General features: G+C 49.8%; 1 protein-coding gene across 1 annotated transcript; it reads left to right on the top strand.

Moving 5' to 3' along the window:
- The first annotated feature begins 6,273 nt into the window (after positions 1-6,273).
- Positions 6,274-11,742, top strand: ADIPOQ (adiponectin, C1Q and collagen domain containing). Its single transcript, XM_075716976.1, has 3 exons — positions 6,274-6,389; positions 9,576-9,795; positions 11,216-11,742. Exons 2-3 carry the CDS (start codon positions 9,585-9,587, stop codon positions 11,740-11,742), a joined length of 738 nt encoding a protein of 245 aa, XP_075573091.1. The 5' UTR covers positions 6,274-6,389; positions 9,576-9,584.
- The last annotated feature ends 5,967 nt before the right edge of the window (positions 11,743-17,709 follow it).

Below are 17,709 nucleotides of genomic sequence, written 5' to 3' on the forward strand. Positions count from 1 at the left end.
AATGTAAGATTCATGATGCCTTTAATTAATCATGTCTTCCCTTCTAAGTGATTAGATTTTGTAAATGATGGGAGAAACAAGAAAACTGTTATCCCTTAGCACCTCACTGGTGTTTTGAAGCAAAGATTATCAAGTTTGAGCACAGACCCTCCGCAAGGCACGCAGGGACCAGTCGCTTGGCCCAAGAATACAGTGACTCAGTCTCATTCATTGGCAGTTGAATGACAATCCAGGAGGGTCCTGCACAGGGAAAACAGCTCCAAAATGCAGTGGGCCAGTGCCCAGCCTGCCTGCCCGACCGCCCTGCCATCACATCCATCACGCTGCAAAAAGCAGGGAGCCAGCTAATGCGTGGCAAAGGTTACTGAAGCCGATGGCTCTGGATCAATACCACAGTGAATGGAAAAACCATTATGGCCAAAAATGATTCTTGCACATTTACGTAACGCAAAGAAAAGTGTGATGGGAGGGCATTACCTCACTCACGGGCTCATGACTTTCACCCCGGTGGCAGGGTGGACGTGCATGTGGATGGGCAGTGCTTTCAAATGCAGCAGACGAGGGCTGTGGTTTACGGAGCCAAGAGGAGCCCTGCCTGCACCCTGCCTGCACGCTGCCTGCCAGGGGCCATGTTCAGAGGAGCCGGGTGCACGAGCACCCACACACCTGCCTGCAGTGAGAGCACCTGTCCTGTTTGCAATGGGGGACAAGAGGAGGGAAGGGACAGAGAGAGGGAAAGAAAACCCCCTTGCAAGGAGTCCTAAATCCCAGCCGGCTGCTGTGGGGAGAGCTGGGGGTCACCCTGACACCCAGCAGCAGAAGCCTTAGCATCCTGTGGCCCCTTGCTGCCCGCACCATGCCCCAGCACGGAGCCATTTGCCCCCACGCAGCTTTTGCCAAAGCGCTTGGGGTTACGGTGCTCTGCACACCCCTTCCCTTTCCCATCAGACACAGCACAAATACGCTCTTTGGGTCTGTGCGGCTTCTCCAGGCACCCCAGCAACACTGTTACCCCGAACTGAGAGCAGCGAGTACAGGGTCTGAAAGAAGAGACATATCCAGTGATGGGGAGTGGTGACGAGGGGGGATTATGCCATTTCTGCACCTCAGCAACCAAAACTGATAAAAAAATAGGGGACTGTGGAGGCAAACACCCCTTTAAAAAGGCTGGTACAGTGATGTGGACCAGGGAGCCCATGGTAGTTGTGCTGGCATTACCTCCACCTCATTGCACCAACACCACAAAGCCCCAAACACACCCCAAAGTTTTTCTCTTCCGTTCTGTTTTCAGCTGGCTGGGGCTCTGGTTCCCTTCCACCCCACAGCCCACACGCCGGCAGGGGAAGGGGCCTGGCTGGGCCCAGCAGATGGGAACTGCAGGAGCATCTCTGCTGGCAGTGCCACCAAGGGCAGGCGCTGCACTGCGCTGGCTGTCCAAGATGCCCAGAGGAAACCCCAGCGTGGCCTCCTGCTGCTCTCCATGGGGGCGGTGGCTCTTGGGGGGCATCACCGCAAACCAGCCCCCAGTCCCCCTGGCCTCTGCCGTGCTCAGCCAGGCTTGCAGTGCCAGGGCGGTTAGCACCATCTATTGTCCAAACCTCACAGCCGAGGGGCCTGGCTGACTTGGGTAACGAGGAAATTCATGTGTGCAAAGAAAACTGCTCTCCTCCATGCCTGAATTATTCAGAAATGCTCTCCTAATAAATAATTTATCTACTTTGTAAAAATGCGTTTTCAATGAATGCAAGTAGGCTTCAGGGGGCTGCGTGATTATCAGCTACAAGCTCTCCTTCCTTGCCTGCATTGAAGTGTTCATTTTCATGGGCAAGTAGAAATCTCATTAAACACCTCATTAATAGCTCAGCCTGTGGAGCAAAGCTGAAGAGAGCTGGGCAGAGGTACGCTCTCAGGTGCCTCGTCGGAAAGATGCGATCGCTGCTGGGAGTGAAATCTGGGGAGGACGTTTTGGCAGGGGATGTTGCAGGGAGGTGCTCTGCATACCAGATCAATAAGGTTGTTGTTCTGTTCCCTGCCCAGCCTCTTCCCGGCCCAGAACGAGCCCCAAAACAAGACCAGCCTGTGCTAAAAGAAGCCAGTACATGGCTCAGCTGCAAGCTAGCGTGAGAGCAGAGGGGAGCTGGATGGAGTCGTGCATAACCCCCTACACAGCCCCTTGGCTGCCTTTCCCTGGCACAGCCCGGCGAGGCCGAAGCAGCACCCCAAACTGCCAGTGCAGAAACGAGCGCCCTGGGAACAGCTATAATGTCAATAAAAGGAGCTTTTAGCAGTATTTACAGGGCCATGTTTCCTTAACAAATACGTCTCAATGTCCTTTTTGGCATGGGAAACCCTGCTGTGCCAAGATCCCTTGCCGGGAGCCAAGCGGGGATCCCCTGAGGCCAGGGAAGTTTATTTGCGATCACCAAGAAGAGAAACACGCCATTGCTCAAGCCTGGCAAGGAGCTGTTCTGCCCAAGCTGCCCATTGCAGGGAAGAAAAGAGCCTGTTTGTCTGTGTGAAACAGGCTGAAAAATTGGTAACCCTGCTGCCGAGAAGCAGTCGGGATTCATCCAGCAAAGGCGAAGGCGTCAGGCGGGTCCCATGGTCCTGCAGCCAGGGGAGGGCCAGGGCTCCCCCCGCCCAGCCGAGCAGGGCGCATCTCCTCCTTGCTGCTGGCTTCTGGTGGCCCCTAAATGCTGGCTCAGCATCCCCACCACGGCATGCACCCACGGGGCTCCCGTCCCCTCCACCTCCCGACCTGCGCTACCATTGCCTTGAGTGAGCAACCCACCATGCACAGTCCAGCTCGGCTTCCACATGGCCCCGTACAGCCCTTGTCCCCTCCTGCGGGCTGGCCTGACCTGCACCGCACCTGCACAGCCCTCCTTGGCCACCACGGCCGGCTCTGCCTGTCCCGGGACCGAAGCTGCCTCCCTACGCTCACGTAGGAAAATCCAGTGGCAATATCGGGGTCTGTGAGCTTGTAACAGGCATGGCTGCACCCTGTGCTGTGCCGATGGCCCTCGTGCCTCCCCAGTGGCACCGTGGGTGATAGGAATGGTTGCAGCAGCCCAATGCCACGCTGCACAAGGTGCACCCACCGGCCCGGCAGACCCCACAGGAGCCAGGCTGCCGGAGATGGGGCTCAGCGGCCCCCCAAGGGCACGCAGGACCAGGCTGACACCCTCCAGCCTGCCAGCAGGGAGAGAGTTCTTCCCCGTAATAATTAGCCACTAGAGGGAAGTACAATGCCATAGAGGGAAGGGTTTGGGCACACAATGATGCATAGGATCACAGAAAATTGCAATTTGTGGCAAGGGTCCTTGCTGACAGCGGCACCGGTGCTAAAGGCCATTTTACTGCTTTTTCTTTGGAGTTGGCTCCTCAGCACTCACCGCCATCTTGCACCAGATGCAGGTGCCCGTGGGGCAGTGGCGGGGATGGGCACGGAGTCTGTTTGGCCACGTGAGCGGACTCGGCCGAGCCGCCATGGAGGGGTGAGCTCGGCCGGGGGTGCCGGTGGTGCCCGGGGACAGAGCCAGCAGCACCCCTGGCATGGAGGCCGCGGTCCCTCTGCTGCGCACAGCCTTGGGCAGCACCAAAATAGCATGTAACAGCCTGTCAGCCGGCCTGCTAAATGGCGTAAACAGTTTTTGCCATTTTTAGCAAAGTGGGGAATGTGTGTTTTTTCTGGGACGTGTGGTATCCAGGGCCAGCGGAAAGACGAGGGAAGGGCCAGGAGTCCCGGAGGGACAGCGAGCCAAGGCAGGGCAGGGAACAGCTCCCGGCGGAGGGGCCCCAGCCCTGGGGCTGGGGGTGCACAGCAGCCTCGGGAAGGGGCGACCAGAAGGACAAGGGATCCCATGGGCTGGGCTGCACAGTGGGGCTGGCTCGACCCCGCTGGGGGAGGACAACGGTGGGCAGTTGGGGTCTCCTTCCCCAGCCCCCATGGCACGGATCCTGCCCACGGGGCCAGGCTGGCCTGGGCAGCCACCGACCTCCTCCTGAGGCGGCCATCCCAACCTCCCCGCGGACAAAGCGGCTTTTCACCCCTCAAATCACACCAGTGGGGATAGTGACTGTGCTGATGGAGCACAGCTGATAACAAGCCTCCTGCTCTATTTTATTCCTGTTTATAGATGGCTAAATATAACTTGCTGCTTATTTTTAATTCTTAGAGAACGCTGCGATCCACAATCCGTCAAGTAGGTTTTGTATTTTTCATATTTGCAGGCTTGCATCAGATCCGAGAGAGAAAACAATGTCAGGCTCAGCACAAGGTTTGTAGCTGAGTTAGGCACAGGCAGCGTGTCTCGCACCAGAGATACCAGAGATCTGGTGGCCGTGGTGCAAAGAAGAGAAGGTACCGCAGGACTTGCAGACAGCGGCTTTCCCTGTGCCAGAAAAGACCTCCCAGCCCCAACCAGAGCTGTTGCCTCTGAGCGCCGCAGCTGTGGGCACTGCCGGTCCAGTCCACATTTGGTGGCAGGTTTTGCTTGTCACCAGGCAGAGCAAAGGGCATTTTAAATATTTTCCTATCACACTGCCAGAAGTAGCTCATTGGATTGTACAATATCTCCCTCTGCAGTGGGAACAGGAGCCAACACCAACCTGCAAAGCAAGTGTGTAAGACAACACAACTGGAGTGCGTTGGGGGTCGTATCGGCTGGTTGTACCCCCAGAGATAAACTTCCACCCCTCTTCTGGGAGGCAGGGATAATGTTTGGGAGGCTGTTTGAGGGACCACTAAAAGATTTATCACCATGGTATTTTTCTAACGACTGAATTGAAAGGCCATGAGGTAATTACAACACTACCTATTAAGCACACCAGGTCCAATTTTCAAATCCTGGCAGCCTAATAAATACCCCAGTCATGCATTTCAGGGTTCAAGCCGAGAGCTGGCAGGGAAACCAGCCTTGTCTTGCTCACACCCCGGGCAGAGGCAGCTGAAACCCCCTCGTCTCCACTGTAAATAAAGTTCCTGTTTCAGTTCCAAGATCCTGCTCTTCCGTTCATTGCTCAGGAGACGAGACTTCAACAGAAACATTGGCATCACACGCACGCAAACACACACATGGCTCTAGCAAATCACATTTATAAGAAAACAACAGATCCTTCTAGATCTCTGTCACCTTTTACTGGGGTTGCATGAGGGATTGTTTTAAGACTCAACATTGCATGGAAAAACCATCACCCAAAAAAAAAAAAATCAAATTCTTCAAACGCTGGACTAAGGGCTTGACCAAAATAAGGCAGGCAGGGAGCAGCCGTCATGTGCCTCCTCCCTTCTGCACCCTTCTTCTCAGGACTTCAAAATTCACCCTTGCTGACTCCCAGCTCTACATGTAAGAAATTATTTATGTGTTCACTTATACATCCTTTTAGTCCTTCCAGATAGCCAGGTCTTTACAACAACTCAGTAATTCGGGATACTGTCCTGCTGACATTCACTTGGATGAGTTTCCCCTCTCCCAAGGACACCAGCTCCTGGACACCAGCTCCCCACGCCCAGTTGCAACAACACACATCACACTATTTTTTCCTGGTCCAATTTTGCAAGCCTAGGTTTGCCAAGGTCCCGCCTAGCTGGCCTTGAACTGCCCTGGAGCAGATGGAGAGTAAAGCCTCTGTTCTCTGAGGTTCAACCTCCCTTTTGGAAGGAGAGAGACACAGGGAATAAAAGACTTTTTTTTTTGACCTAACGCCAAAATGTGTGATAGGTTGAAAGCCATCCGCAGGACTGAAATTACTCTGATGATTTACAGTAGTGCTGGCACATGCTTGGCTGGCTTAAGATGAAACTCTTCCCCCAGCGCTGCCCTTCCCCTCAGGCAGCTTTGCCCTTCTTTGGTGAGGCAGCAGCCTCCAGGCAGGAACCATTGCCTCTTGCCATTAAAAGGAGAAGCCAAAACTTCTCACATAATGATTAATTTAGTAACACGTTGAAAACAACCTATTTGAGTGCGTTATTGCGAGGCTGTAGACACACTTTCTCCATCAGCTGCTAACAACATTTCCCAATTTACATGGAGCAGCAGCTTGTGCTGTACAAGCCCAGCCCTGGACGAGCAGGTTTTCACATGGGCTTCTCCAGAGAACCATTGCTCCTTCAGTTCGTATGAAATTCCTAAGCCCATCTTTTCCCCATTAAGGCTATCTTTGCAAGCAATCCCAGTGTGACCAGATTATATAAGTGGTCCAAAACTTAAGTGATGGCCAGGAAAAATTGATGGGAAAACCCAACTTTTAGGTCAGCATGCGCAATAGCAAATGGAAAATGCAGTGTCTGAGCTGACAGCTCCCCGTGCTCTTAGGGATAGCGATGTGGTAGCTGGACTTCATTTCTAAAGAGACTGCAGCAAGCCAACTAGGACTCAAAGCAGCTGGTAAGCATGATTTTTTTTTTTCCCTCCCTCTTACTAAGTCCAGGATTTTCCCTTCTTTTGGGCTGAATCAGACAGACAGACAGACTTTTCTGTTTGCAAGACGTTTCCTTTATTACAGTTATTCTCAGAATAGCCAGCGAGTATTTTAAACCAAGAACAGCCGATCTCCCTTACATTCATACTTCTGTTTTTGGAAACACTATTTAGAGATCAAAACTCCTAAATCAAAAGTAGTCAGGAACAACAGTGAAAACCCACATGCCCGTAACAGCGAGAACTGCACTGGCACCTTTCGATTCACCTCTTTCCTCAAAGACTCCTGGGAGGATTGAGTTTGCCCCAAATCTCCCTGAGTCGTATCAGCTCCTTGCCAGGAACCTGCACTACCCAGATTTAAGGTGTGAGCCCCTTGGAGCAAGTCACCGCTGTAATATCAGCAAAAACTATGCTACAAGTAATTACAAAAAGAAAGAAAGATCAACGTAAGCCAAACCCTGGTTAATAGACTTTGAAGAAAATACTGGAGTTGGAAAAGAGATGGATTTTTCGTTCTGTGTTTTGCACAGTGAGGTGTGGGTTGTTTTTTCTTTAAATAGATATATAATATTTATATCTCTATATAAAAATGTATATAAATATATATAAAAATATATAATTTTTATACAGTGTTATATGAAATTTAAATTCTGAATAATGGTCTGAATCACTATGTAGCACTTACGAATGGCATTGTTCTTATGGATGATATGCTGATTTCTGCTGATAAATGAATAAGTTTCATATAATGCATATGAGCTTTTAATATAGTAGCTGCAAAGGGAATAACTGAAAGCCACCGAGAGTACTTAGTTCATCTATTACTTGTCCGAAAGGTACAACTGACGTTCAAATCATTATTTCATGTTACACTGCTGAGCATCAGATGGAAAGACAAGAAGAAATGGGAAAGATATAGTAAAGGGATGTCATACCTAAACCAGAGTTTAAACTCAGGGCTATCAGACACGAAACTTTCCCTTTGTAAGACATACTTATGCCAGAGAACTGCTTCATTTCTCAAACAAGCGAACCACTTGTGGTTGAGTCAAACTGTAGCAATAGAAGTAGTTTTCGATTTGCATATCACAACACTTTTTTTACCAGAAAGGAGAAAACTAGGCTGTGTAACGTAACCGCTGTGAAGAGCTGCCCAGCAATGCTGTGGGATGGGCATTGCTTCAAGCCCTTCAGAGCAAGCTGGACTGGTGTCTGCCAGGAAAGCTCCCTGAAGCCCTGCTTTGGGCTGCCCCAAATTTGCACTGCTTTTGACCTTAAAGGAGGGTTTTATTTTGCACCAGGTCTCCAGCAGAAGACCTGGCTCCAGGGCTGTCTATTGAGCACACGTCACTAAAATTTTAATGGTATTTCAGCTCTAGCCAGCACATGAGAACGCGGAACTAGCCTCCAAAAAATCACCAAAATGCAGCTCAAGAAATGCAGTTTTGAGGCAGATTTTTGTTGAACACTAGTGTGTTTTCATGCAGTTAGATGTCCCCAGGCAGTCTGTGCTGATTTTGGAGGCATGCATGCATGTAGCCAAGACGAAGGGGACCCAGGCGGGGGGACAGGGGTCCCTCTGCTTAGTGCCATCCACTGAGGCATGGCAAAGCGGCTGTCTCACAATGTGCCCAAATGTGCACACCCTTGCTTGCCAAACCAAGCCACTTTTAAGATTTATTGACATGTTTCACTTGTCTACCCTGGTTCATGGATGATCTCTACATCCTTTGTTGCAAAGGAACATTTCACTTCCCAAAGTCCAGAGATGCAGGAACACTGCCTAAGGTTCAGGTTGTGGTTGCTGGACCCCATGCCACCCGCTGCCCCGAAACTGCCTTGGAGCCAGGGCCATGGCTCCATCACAGACTGCCATGTGGCTGCTGGACTGCTGCAGCCCGGCAGTGCAGGTACGGTTCTAGCATGTTCCCTGATTTTGTACATTAAAGTCATTAAGCAGAGCTTTGAAGTTTTCTTCAAAGCCCCCCCAATATCCTGCAAAAACTGAAATCATGGTAGCCTCTTTATTATTTAGCTTCCTTTGAAGCAATTATGTGAGAGCTAATGACCCATTATTTAAAATATGACATTTAAATAGCTTGCCTAGGAAAATCAACCCTGCAAAGGAATTGCTCTGAAATATTATTTTTCTTGGAAATTACAGAGCTAAGGGACTCTAATGGCCATGCTGTTATTCACTTTTTATTGCCTATTATGCCACTTACCACCCTCATACAGGATACCTTTATTGTTCCAGGGTATAATCTCCACCCAGGGAGCAGCATCACACAACAACAGTCATTTTAAAATATCTGTTTCCTAAAAGCCTGACCCAAAGCCCACCAAGGTCCCACTGATTTCTGGGACCATTGGAACAAAGTCCCAGGCTGGCCATACGGTGTCACCACCAACCTGGTTCTAGTGAGCCGCACTAATTGTTCTGACCAGCAAAGCAACCAGATTAAAGAACATGACCCTACAGTGCCTAAATGCTGTGCAACTTGTCTTCCCATAATCCAAAAACATAATTTGGATGGAAAAAACCCAGAATCATAATTTCATATGGTCACTCAGAGGAGATAGAAAAAACAACTGTAGTTTTTGTTCACACTAGATAGACTCAGGTTAGCAGGCTGTACGCACAGCGATAAGCTGAGCAGGTGCTTTAAAGGCTTCTGAGGTTTTGAGACAGGTTCTGCCAGCCCTGTTCTTCCAATCAGCTGCTGACTCAGCCGGGCAGAAGTTAGAGCATATCGTGGCTAATTGAGCAGAGCTTTGCGAAGAAATCAGCCACAAACACCCTGGCATCTGCCACGCTCAGTCCGGAGCTACATCTGTGTCCATGCAAAGAGCCTGTGAGCACTGGGGGAGTAACTCTGGCATTCGCTCCTCTGTGCTGGATGTGCTCCCGGGCTGAGGTCCACGCTGCTCCCGGGAGCCCCATTCCGGCTTAGCTCATGGAGCTCACGCCAGCACCATGCTGGGTGCGGAGGGGCCCTTGGGGGGAGCAATTGCTTTCCTTCGGACATGTTGATTCAAGCTTTAGTCTTCGGGGCCTCTCCATTATTCAAAGGTGGGGTTTTTCTTCACTTTTTTTTTTTTCCCCCCTCTATTAACCTTTAAAGCTAACAAAGCCATTGTCCACATCAGGAACCAACAATGAGGGGCCCAGCAGGCTTCTTCCTTTGCTCGCTGCTGCTGGTGGCCCCCCATTGCACAGAGGTGGCCGCCCTGGACGACCAGCCCGACCCCAAAACACCATGTGCCAACTGGATGGGAGGAGCACCCGGCTACCCAGGCCACAACGGGCTCCCTGGCCGGGATGGGAAAGATGGAAAAGATGGACAAAAGGGAGAGAAAGGAGAGGAAGGTTAGTGAGGAGCAGGGGTTATGTTGGTGCTGTAGCCTGTGGGCAGCCCCGGTCCTCAGGGCCAACTCTGGCAGGTCTCACGTCTGGTAGGTCCATGCCCAACCTTTGTCTAGATGGCTTTTGAATATCTCCAGGGATGGAGGTTCCACAACCCAAGTCAAAGAGTTTGGTCTGGTGGTTGTTTTTCCAATTAATGATGTTTTTTCAGACGTGCTGTTCTCAGCAGCTCTGCACACAGCCAAGGGGGGTGAGCAGGTTTTCAACTTGCTGGCTCAGCTTATAGAATCATAGAATCATAGAATCGTTTAGGTTGGAAAAGACCTTTAAGATCATCCAGTCCAACCATTAACCTACACTACCAAGTCCACTCTAAACCAATCAAGGGTAGACTAGACTAAACCATGTCCCAAAGTGCCACGTCTACATGTTTTTTGAACACTTCCAGGGATGGTGACTCCACCACCTCTCTGGGCAGCCTGTTTCAATTCTTGACCACCCTTTCTGTAAAGAAATTTTTCCTAATTTCCAACCTAAATCTCCCCTGGCACAGCTTAAGCCCATTTCCTCTTGTCCTATCGCTAACTACATGGGAGAAGAGACCAACACCCACCTCACTACAGCCTCCTTTCAGGTAGTTGTAGAGAGCGATGAGGTCTCCCCTCAGTCTCCTCTTCTCCAGGCTAAACAACCCCAGTTCCCTCAGCCGCTCCTCATAAGGCCTGTGCTCCAGACCCTTCACCAGCTTTGTTGCCCTTCTCTCAACACGCTCCAGGACCTCAATGTCTTTCTTGTACTGAGGGGCCCAAAACTGGACACAGTATTCCAGGTGCGGCCTCACCAGCACCAAGTGCAGGGGGACAATCACCTCCCTGCTCCTGCTGGCCACACTAGTCCTGATACAAGCCAGGATGCTGTTGGCCTTCTTGGCCACCTGGGCACACTGTTGGCTCATGTTCAGCCGGCTGTCAACCAACACCCCCAGGTCCTTTTTGGCCAGGCAGCTTTCCAGCCACTCCTCCCCAAGCCTGTAGCGTTGCATGGGGTTGTTGTGACCCAAGTGCAGGACCCGGCACTTGGCCTTTTTAAACCTCATACAGTTGGCCTCGGCCCATCGGTCCAGCCTGTCTAGGTCCCTCTGCAGGGCCATCCTACCCTCCAGCAGATCGACACTCCCACCCAGTTTGGTGTCGTCTGCAAACTTACTGAGGGTGCACTCAATCCCCTCATCCAGATCGTTGATAAAGATATTAAACAAGGCTTATGGGGGGTGTTGAGGTCATCCTGCCTTTCCTCAGGGGACACCTCTTGCTCCATGCTGCCAAGCAGATCATCAAGCCACAGCCCCCTCTGCATTTCGGGCCGGTGTGTAGCAGCTGCCAGCACAGCGCAAACAACTCCCCATCCCCACTCTGTCCCCCAGGTGTGCAAGGCCCCAAAGGTGACAAAGGCGAAATAGGAGTCCGAGGGCAGGAAGGGCCGAGAGGATTTCCCGGACACCCAGGGCAGAAGGGGGAGAAGGGCGAAGGCACCTTTGTCTACCGCTCTGCCTTCAGCGTGGGGCTGACAGAGCGAGCCCCCCACCCCAACGTCCCCATCCGCTTCAGCAAGATCTTCTACAACGAGCAGAGCCACTATGACGCCAGCACCGGCAAGTTCCTCTGCAGCGTCCCTGGCACGTACTACTTCGCCTACCACCTGACAGTCTACCTGGTGGATGTCAAGGTCAGCCTCTACAAGAAGGATAAGGCAGTGATCTTCACCTACGACCAGTTCCAGAACAACAACGTTGACCAAGCGAGCGGCTCTGTCTTGCTGCACCTCAGCACTGGGGATGAGGTCTGGCTTCAGGTGTACGGGGAGGGGGACAACAACGGCATCTATGCTGACAACATCAACGATTCCACTTTCATGGGCTTCCTCCTGTACCCAGACCTGGATGTCCATTAAAGCAAGGGGTGCTGCATGGGAGAGGATGAGGTGGCTTAACCCTGGATGGCATTCTGGGGCACTGGCGCTATAGCTATACTGTATTTACCAGAAAATTGCCTTTTGCAGAGGCAATGATTGCCAAGGGTGGACCCTATTACCTGAAAAATCAGTGAGGTTATACATGAGTGACTTCCATGGGACCAAGAGTTCATTCCTACCTCTGCTCTTGCTGTCCTTGTGGAAACCTGGGCTCAGAGTCAAACACCACTCCTGCCACATCATGAAACAGTAACTCTCAAGATGGGCTAAACATTTTTTACATTTAAAACCGATAAGAGAAAAATTGGTTACATTTAAATATCACATTCTAATTTTTCCCTTTTTAACTACCTAAATTAATTTAAATCAACGGTAAATGTTTTAGCCAGCATTTTAAAATTTGAGTAGAAGAGAGAGAAGACTATTCACAAAAGCCATCTCTGCTCTTGTTTTCAGCTGGCATAGATGGCTCTGTATTTTCCATCGTAACTCCCTGTCTCATTAGGGCCTTTGACTTCCACCCATGGTTTGTTGTCTCCCTTCTTTAGCCCAGATCTTTGAATATATTCAGATTATTAACTTTCATTGATTTTAATCCTTTGACTTTCTTTTTATGTTTATCCCTTATTGTTTTCTCTAATGTAGACAGCATGCTCCTTTAGGGCAGGGATCTTCTCTTTTGATTTATCTGAAAAGCCTTATGAATGCAGGTGAGGCTACACAACAAAGCAGCCTGTCGACTGCATGGCTCTGGGGGTCCTGAGGTGGTCACAGATGTGTTGACCACACAGTTGTGATGCTCGGAAATGCCAGCAGCTACCCTGCAAACACTGTGACTGACTGGGGAGCAGAACATCCCTCAAGGCTCCTGGGCAGAGGGGACCTCACGGTGGAGGTGTCCCTTTCCAAATCACTCACCTGGCGCTGGAGCTGATGGCACGAGTACTTGTTCAGCCCCGAGGCCACCAGCATGGGGCACATGAGCAGCACCTTATGGTTTCCATCTGCAAGCTGGCAGGATCCCGTCCCATCTCCCCTGGGAGTAGCTCCCAAATGCAATCAGAAGTTGAGATCTTGCAACCGTGTTTCTACTTTTCCACACCATAAGTGTGCCATAAGCAATGGTTTGCTCACCAGCGGGGCAGAGCTTCGGGTGGTGGTGCAACCTCCCACGTTGAGTGGGCTCCTGGGATGAACACCCTCAGGACCTGCCCCAGCTCACGGCAAGGTTACCTTAATGGGGGAAGAGTATTAAGACTGAGATTAGTAGCAATCCCATCAAACTGCTCTCCAAGGAGCTTGCTTGACTTCTAGCTGAAAAAGGATCTGATGGCTTTGCAGATATGTTCAAAGACGACTCCCGTTAAGCTTCAGAACAAGCTAACACAGATCAGAGCTAATGCATTATTACAAGCACAAAACCGCGTTAAGAGCTTCAACTGAAATTACCTCCAACAGCAGCAGCATTTTCTACACTCCAGTGCATTACCACAGTACCAATAATAACAACAATAAAAAACTATCTGAATGAGAATTCACCTGCATTTTTATATGTGTCATTGGGAAGGGTTTGAAGAAAGGGACGTTCTTCCAGCTTCACGAGGCATCCCATGAAAAAAATGCACCTTTTTTGCCAGCAAGCTGGGGGCACCCTGGGCGGGCACACACAGAGCCACCCTCCTTTTGCTTTCCCAAGAAACTCCCCACTCTCTAGCTTTCATCCAGGCTTCAGCATCTCACCACCTCACGCTGTATCGCCCCTTTTTTGGCCACGATGAGCTTTGGTTTCCAGGCCATTTCCCCAAAAGCACTGTGCCTGGATCCACACTGACTGGTCAGCCAGAGAGGGGCTCCGCTGTTTCAGGAGGCTTCAAGCATACTAGGTTTAGCAAGGGCCAAACTGATGCTCAATCTGATCATGCTGAATTCAGAGAGCTGGGAAAAACCCTGCTCCTATTGTGTGAATTAATGGGAAGGGAACAGGGAAAAGGAAAAAAACAAAAATCACAAACACAAAAAACTAATCCATAAACAAAAGAAGATTTAAAAATGCAGCAGTTGCTGGATCAAATGGCATAAGAGGCTTAAATTGAAAGGAGCAAGTCAGAGCTTTTGCAGTATTTTTTTCAAATATTTTCAGATGGATTTTCTGAAGGCAGGGAAAATTGAAACAACCAAAGTGCTAAGAGGCATTTGGGATAAACACTAGGAGGAAATACTAATTTAAAGACTAGTTCCCAAGAGACAGCCAAAACAAAGCAAGCCCTGCAGCAGAGACCCAGCCTGGAGGTCCCCGTTTCAAAGCCTGGCTCTGGTTTTGGTCCTGGGTCTTCCCCTGTGCCAGCTGTCAGTGTTGTCCCAAAAAGGGCTTGTTTACCCGGTGTGCCAGTCTTCGCACACTGAGATGAGATATTGTTTTATTCTCAAAGTTGCACAAGTTTAGCTGCTAGGTGGTAATTCCACAAAGCTAGCACACCTACCAAAGCTTTCTCTAACTTTTATACATTACAATTAACACACCACACTACCTACTACATAATCATTAAATTAGCTAAGCATACTTGTCTGTTACTGGTTCTTTTCTTCTTCGCTTAAATTTGAAGGTACAGTATGATTTTAACTTACTACACATGCTCAAGGAGAGTGTGGGGGGGTAGTCTCTGTAGTTTTTAATTGAGTCCGCAGTCGCAGTCTCCCCCTGCCGAAATTACCTTTCCCCTACTTTCCTTCTTGGCAGATCCTTAGTAACTCTTCATGGTTTAGTAGTCAAGACAATAATACATCACCTGTTCCTGGACAATTTGTCATTAGCAATCTATTAACCAAACAAAAGCATAGTTAGTGTAGGGCTTTACAATGGACATTCTATAGCAGCATCAGCTTTGTATAACATCAGGGTGGGGTTCTCGGGGCTGTGTATGCAGAAGTGTCACCTAATATTGTAGTCACTGCTATATTCATATATGAGAAGAATATATGTCTTAGAAGTACACACATGCATATTATCACAGACCACAAGATAACAAAGCTCCACAAGAATGATGTATATTAGTACATAAAGTCTTTTATCTTATTTAATCATTAAACAATACAGAAACGCAGCTTCACCAGGATACTCACCCTCTGGGATGTGAGCACAGAGACTGTCTTCCTCCCAGCTCCCCGCTCAGGACAGTGATGCTCCATGCAGGGTATCTGCATCGCTCATGCATGTCCCAGCCAGGCACCTCAAAAAATAGCAAACAACAGACCAGCCCCCACACTTAGTGCAGCCCAGGCAGCAGGCTGTGAACAAGGCGAGCCCCTGCTGCATGGCAAGAGGGGTCAAAGCCCTCCCTTTAGGATTTTGGACTATTTTATGAAGTCTTGCACCTCAAATCTTTGTAAGACTCTTGCTCTACAGAACTCAGCTGAAGAGACACACGCACACACCTCCCTAAGCAGGCACCAAATCTCACTTTAAGCCGCCAACCAGAAAGCCACTTTGCACCCCCAGGAGCAGCAACCAGCCAGCCCCCTCCCAGCTCTCCTCTAGGGCAAATGCTCCCAACGGAGGCTCACCCCATCAGCAAAGCGAGCACAGCCATAGGGCAGGGCAGGCAAAGATCCCCACCCCAACGCAGCAAACACACCTCTGCCCCACTGCAGCCAGGGTCGACCCCTGAAGCTGTCCTTAGCACCTCTGTTACTGCCTCCTGAGGCTGCCCAACCCCTGCAGCTGTCTGCATGTGGGGTCTCAACAGCCAAAAATGTGCTGACAAGCTTCAGGAGCAGCAGCTGAGCATGGCCAGCAATTACCCCACCAGGCTGCAAGCTCCCAGAGAGTCCTTATAGCCCAGGAATCCCAAATCCCTGCACGTGGTATGGGTATCACACCTCCACCTCCCTGGCTCTGCCGTGCCAGGGGCACATGGCCAGGCTGACCACGGCAGCCCAAGGGCAGGGAGCTGCAGGGCACCATACTGGCCCCGTGCTGCTTTTAGGGGAGAGCCGCAAATAGGGCTCAGGAGGGTAAATGAGGTCCGGGAGGACGAGCTCAGGGGAGCTCCTATTGAATCCAGCCTTTTCCCATTACTGAGTTGCTGTGGTTTTACTCTCCCTCCATGCTTCATAAACCTGTGGGATAGGAAAACCTGGCCAAAATAGGCACATACCCAAGGCCCGGGCTGGTTCCCGAGAATTGCACCATGCTTTGAATGTATGACTGTTTTGTAAAGAAGGAGCCAAGAATGACACTGGCATGCTGAAAGGGCACAGAATCACCTCCTCTCCAACAAATTTAAATGTTTTAAGGTTGGCTTTTTTTTTTTTTTTTTAAATCAGTTCTGGCAATAGATGGCTAGCACAAAGTTAGGTCTCGCTACTTACTGCCTCTCTAGCTGTAGCAGGTTTAAATGGCTGGTTTTCCCTTTAGAAACTAATATACTGCTGCAGGCACACAAGCGGGATGCCTCTGGGCATAAACATTGCCAGCAGCTCCTATTAGGTAGCAACCAATATGATGAAGACACCAAGAATGAGGTCTTATTTGCCACTTTGTAATTAGGGCAGGTTATAAAGAGAGCACCTGGCTTCTTTGATCTTGACAGCTGTGTTTGACTCTTCCCTCCCTGTATTGCTGCTCAGAGAAAGACAGCAGGAAGGCAGCACTCTGTCTTACAGGCAGAAAGCAAGAACGCCCCCCAATGAAAGATTTAAGTCACTGCACGAACAATTAAAGAGCAATAACACGGCTACAGCTGGAGAGACTGGCTAGTCTCATTCAGCGGGCAAACCAGCTGTGAAAGCAGCCGAGGCCCTTCTAAACACAATTACAGGCTGAGCCTAATTGTGCCTCAACCCCATGTAATCACTTGTGCCGGTAATTAATTGGAATACACATAGCAGCTGCACTAAACCATGAAGAGCTACAAGAAAGAGATAAATTGCTTGCAAGACTTGTATTTATTTGTGAAGTATAAACCCATGAGAAGCTTTTTGGCATGGGAAAAGGCAGAGGGATTAGGATAAAGCCCTACACTTAGCTAATCAACCATTGTACTTCCATGCAGGAAATGCCATCAGATTTAAAGTTTACCCTTTGAAATACTCCGGAGGAAACCAATCCTGAGCTTACCCAAGCTGGGAGCAAGGCTGTCACATGTTTTCATGATGTTTGTACTGGATGTTGGTACACGATGAAAAGACTCAGTCTGACATGGGATTGTAAATCAGCTAACCCACCCGCAGCTCATCCTTACACTTATCCCAGGAGACCAGCCCAGCATAACACCATTGCTCTTTGAGGACATTTGTGTGACCTCCTTACCTGTAGGTGCAGTTTGTTAGTCTCCAGCCACTCCAAGGGGAAGGAAAGGTTTATTCCCAATGAAATAGAAGCATTAAACTTCAACATCGATTTCTTCCTGTGTGACATACCAGAGGATTCCCACCCACAAGGCAATCTGTGGGATCTCTCCCAGAAAGCAGGACAGCTTTATGAAAAGGCATCAGGAAGAGAGGCAGAGCAGGCGATGGTACTTGAAGCCCCTCTCTAAATCCCTTACGGAGTCAGACAGGGAAGGACAGGGGGTATGAACCAACACACCCAGCTCCCTTCAATCCTCTGGGCATCTGTGCAAAAACACAAAGGAGTCAGGACAGGACAGCACAGCTTCTCTGCTGCCTTGACAGGCATTTCTGGAGAAGCCATTCTACTTCTGTAACATGTTTTGGCTAGTGTTTTAAGGCCAAGGTGGATGTGTCATCCTAGATGAGGTAAAACACAGAGAAGGGGGATTCCTACACCACAGTACCTGTATCCCAGTGATGCAGAGGCAACTTCAAAGCAGTAGGAGACCAAAAAGACCAAAGCAGCACATTGGTCAGCAGGCTTTATTGGGAGCCATGAATGGGGGCACACTTTGCCTAGGAAGCTCTCCGACAGGACAGAGTCACTGTCCGATG

This window comes from Pelecanus crispus, chromosome 9, assembly GCF_030463565.1.
Source record: "Pelecanus crispus isolate bPelCri1 chromosome 9, bPelCri1.pri, whole genome shotgun sequence".
Classification (NCBI taxonomy): domain Eukaryota; kingdom Metazoa; phylum Chordata; class Aves; order Pelecaniformes; family Pelecanidae; genus Pelecanus; species Pelecanus crispus.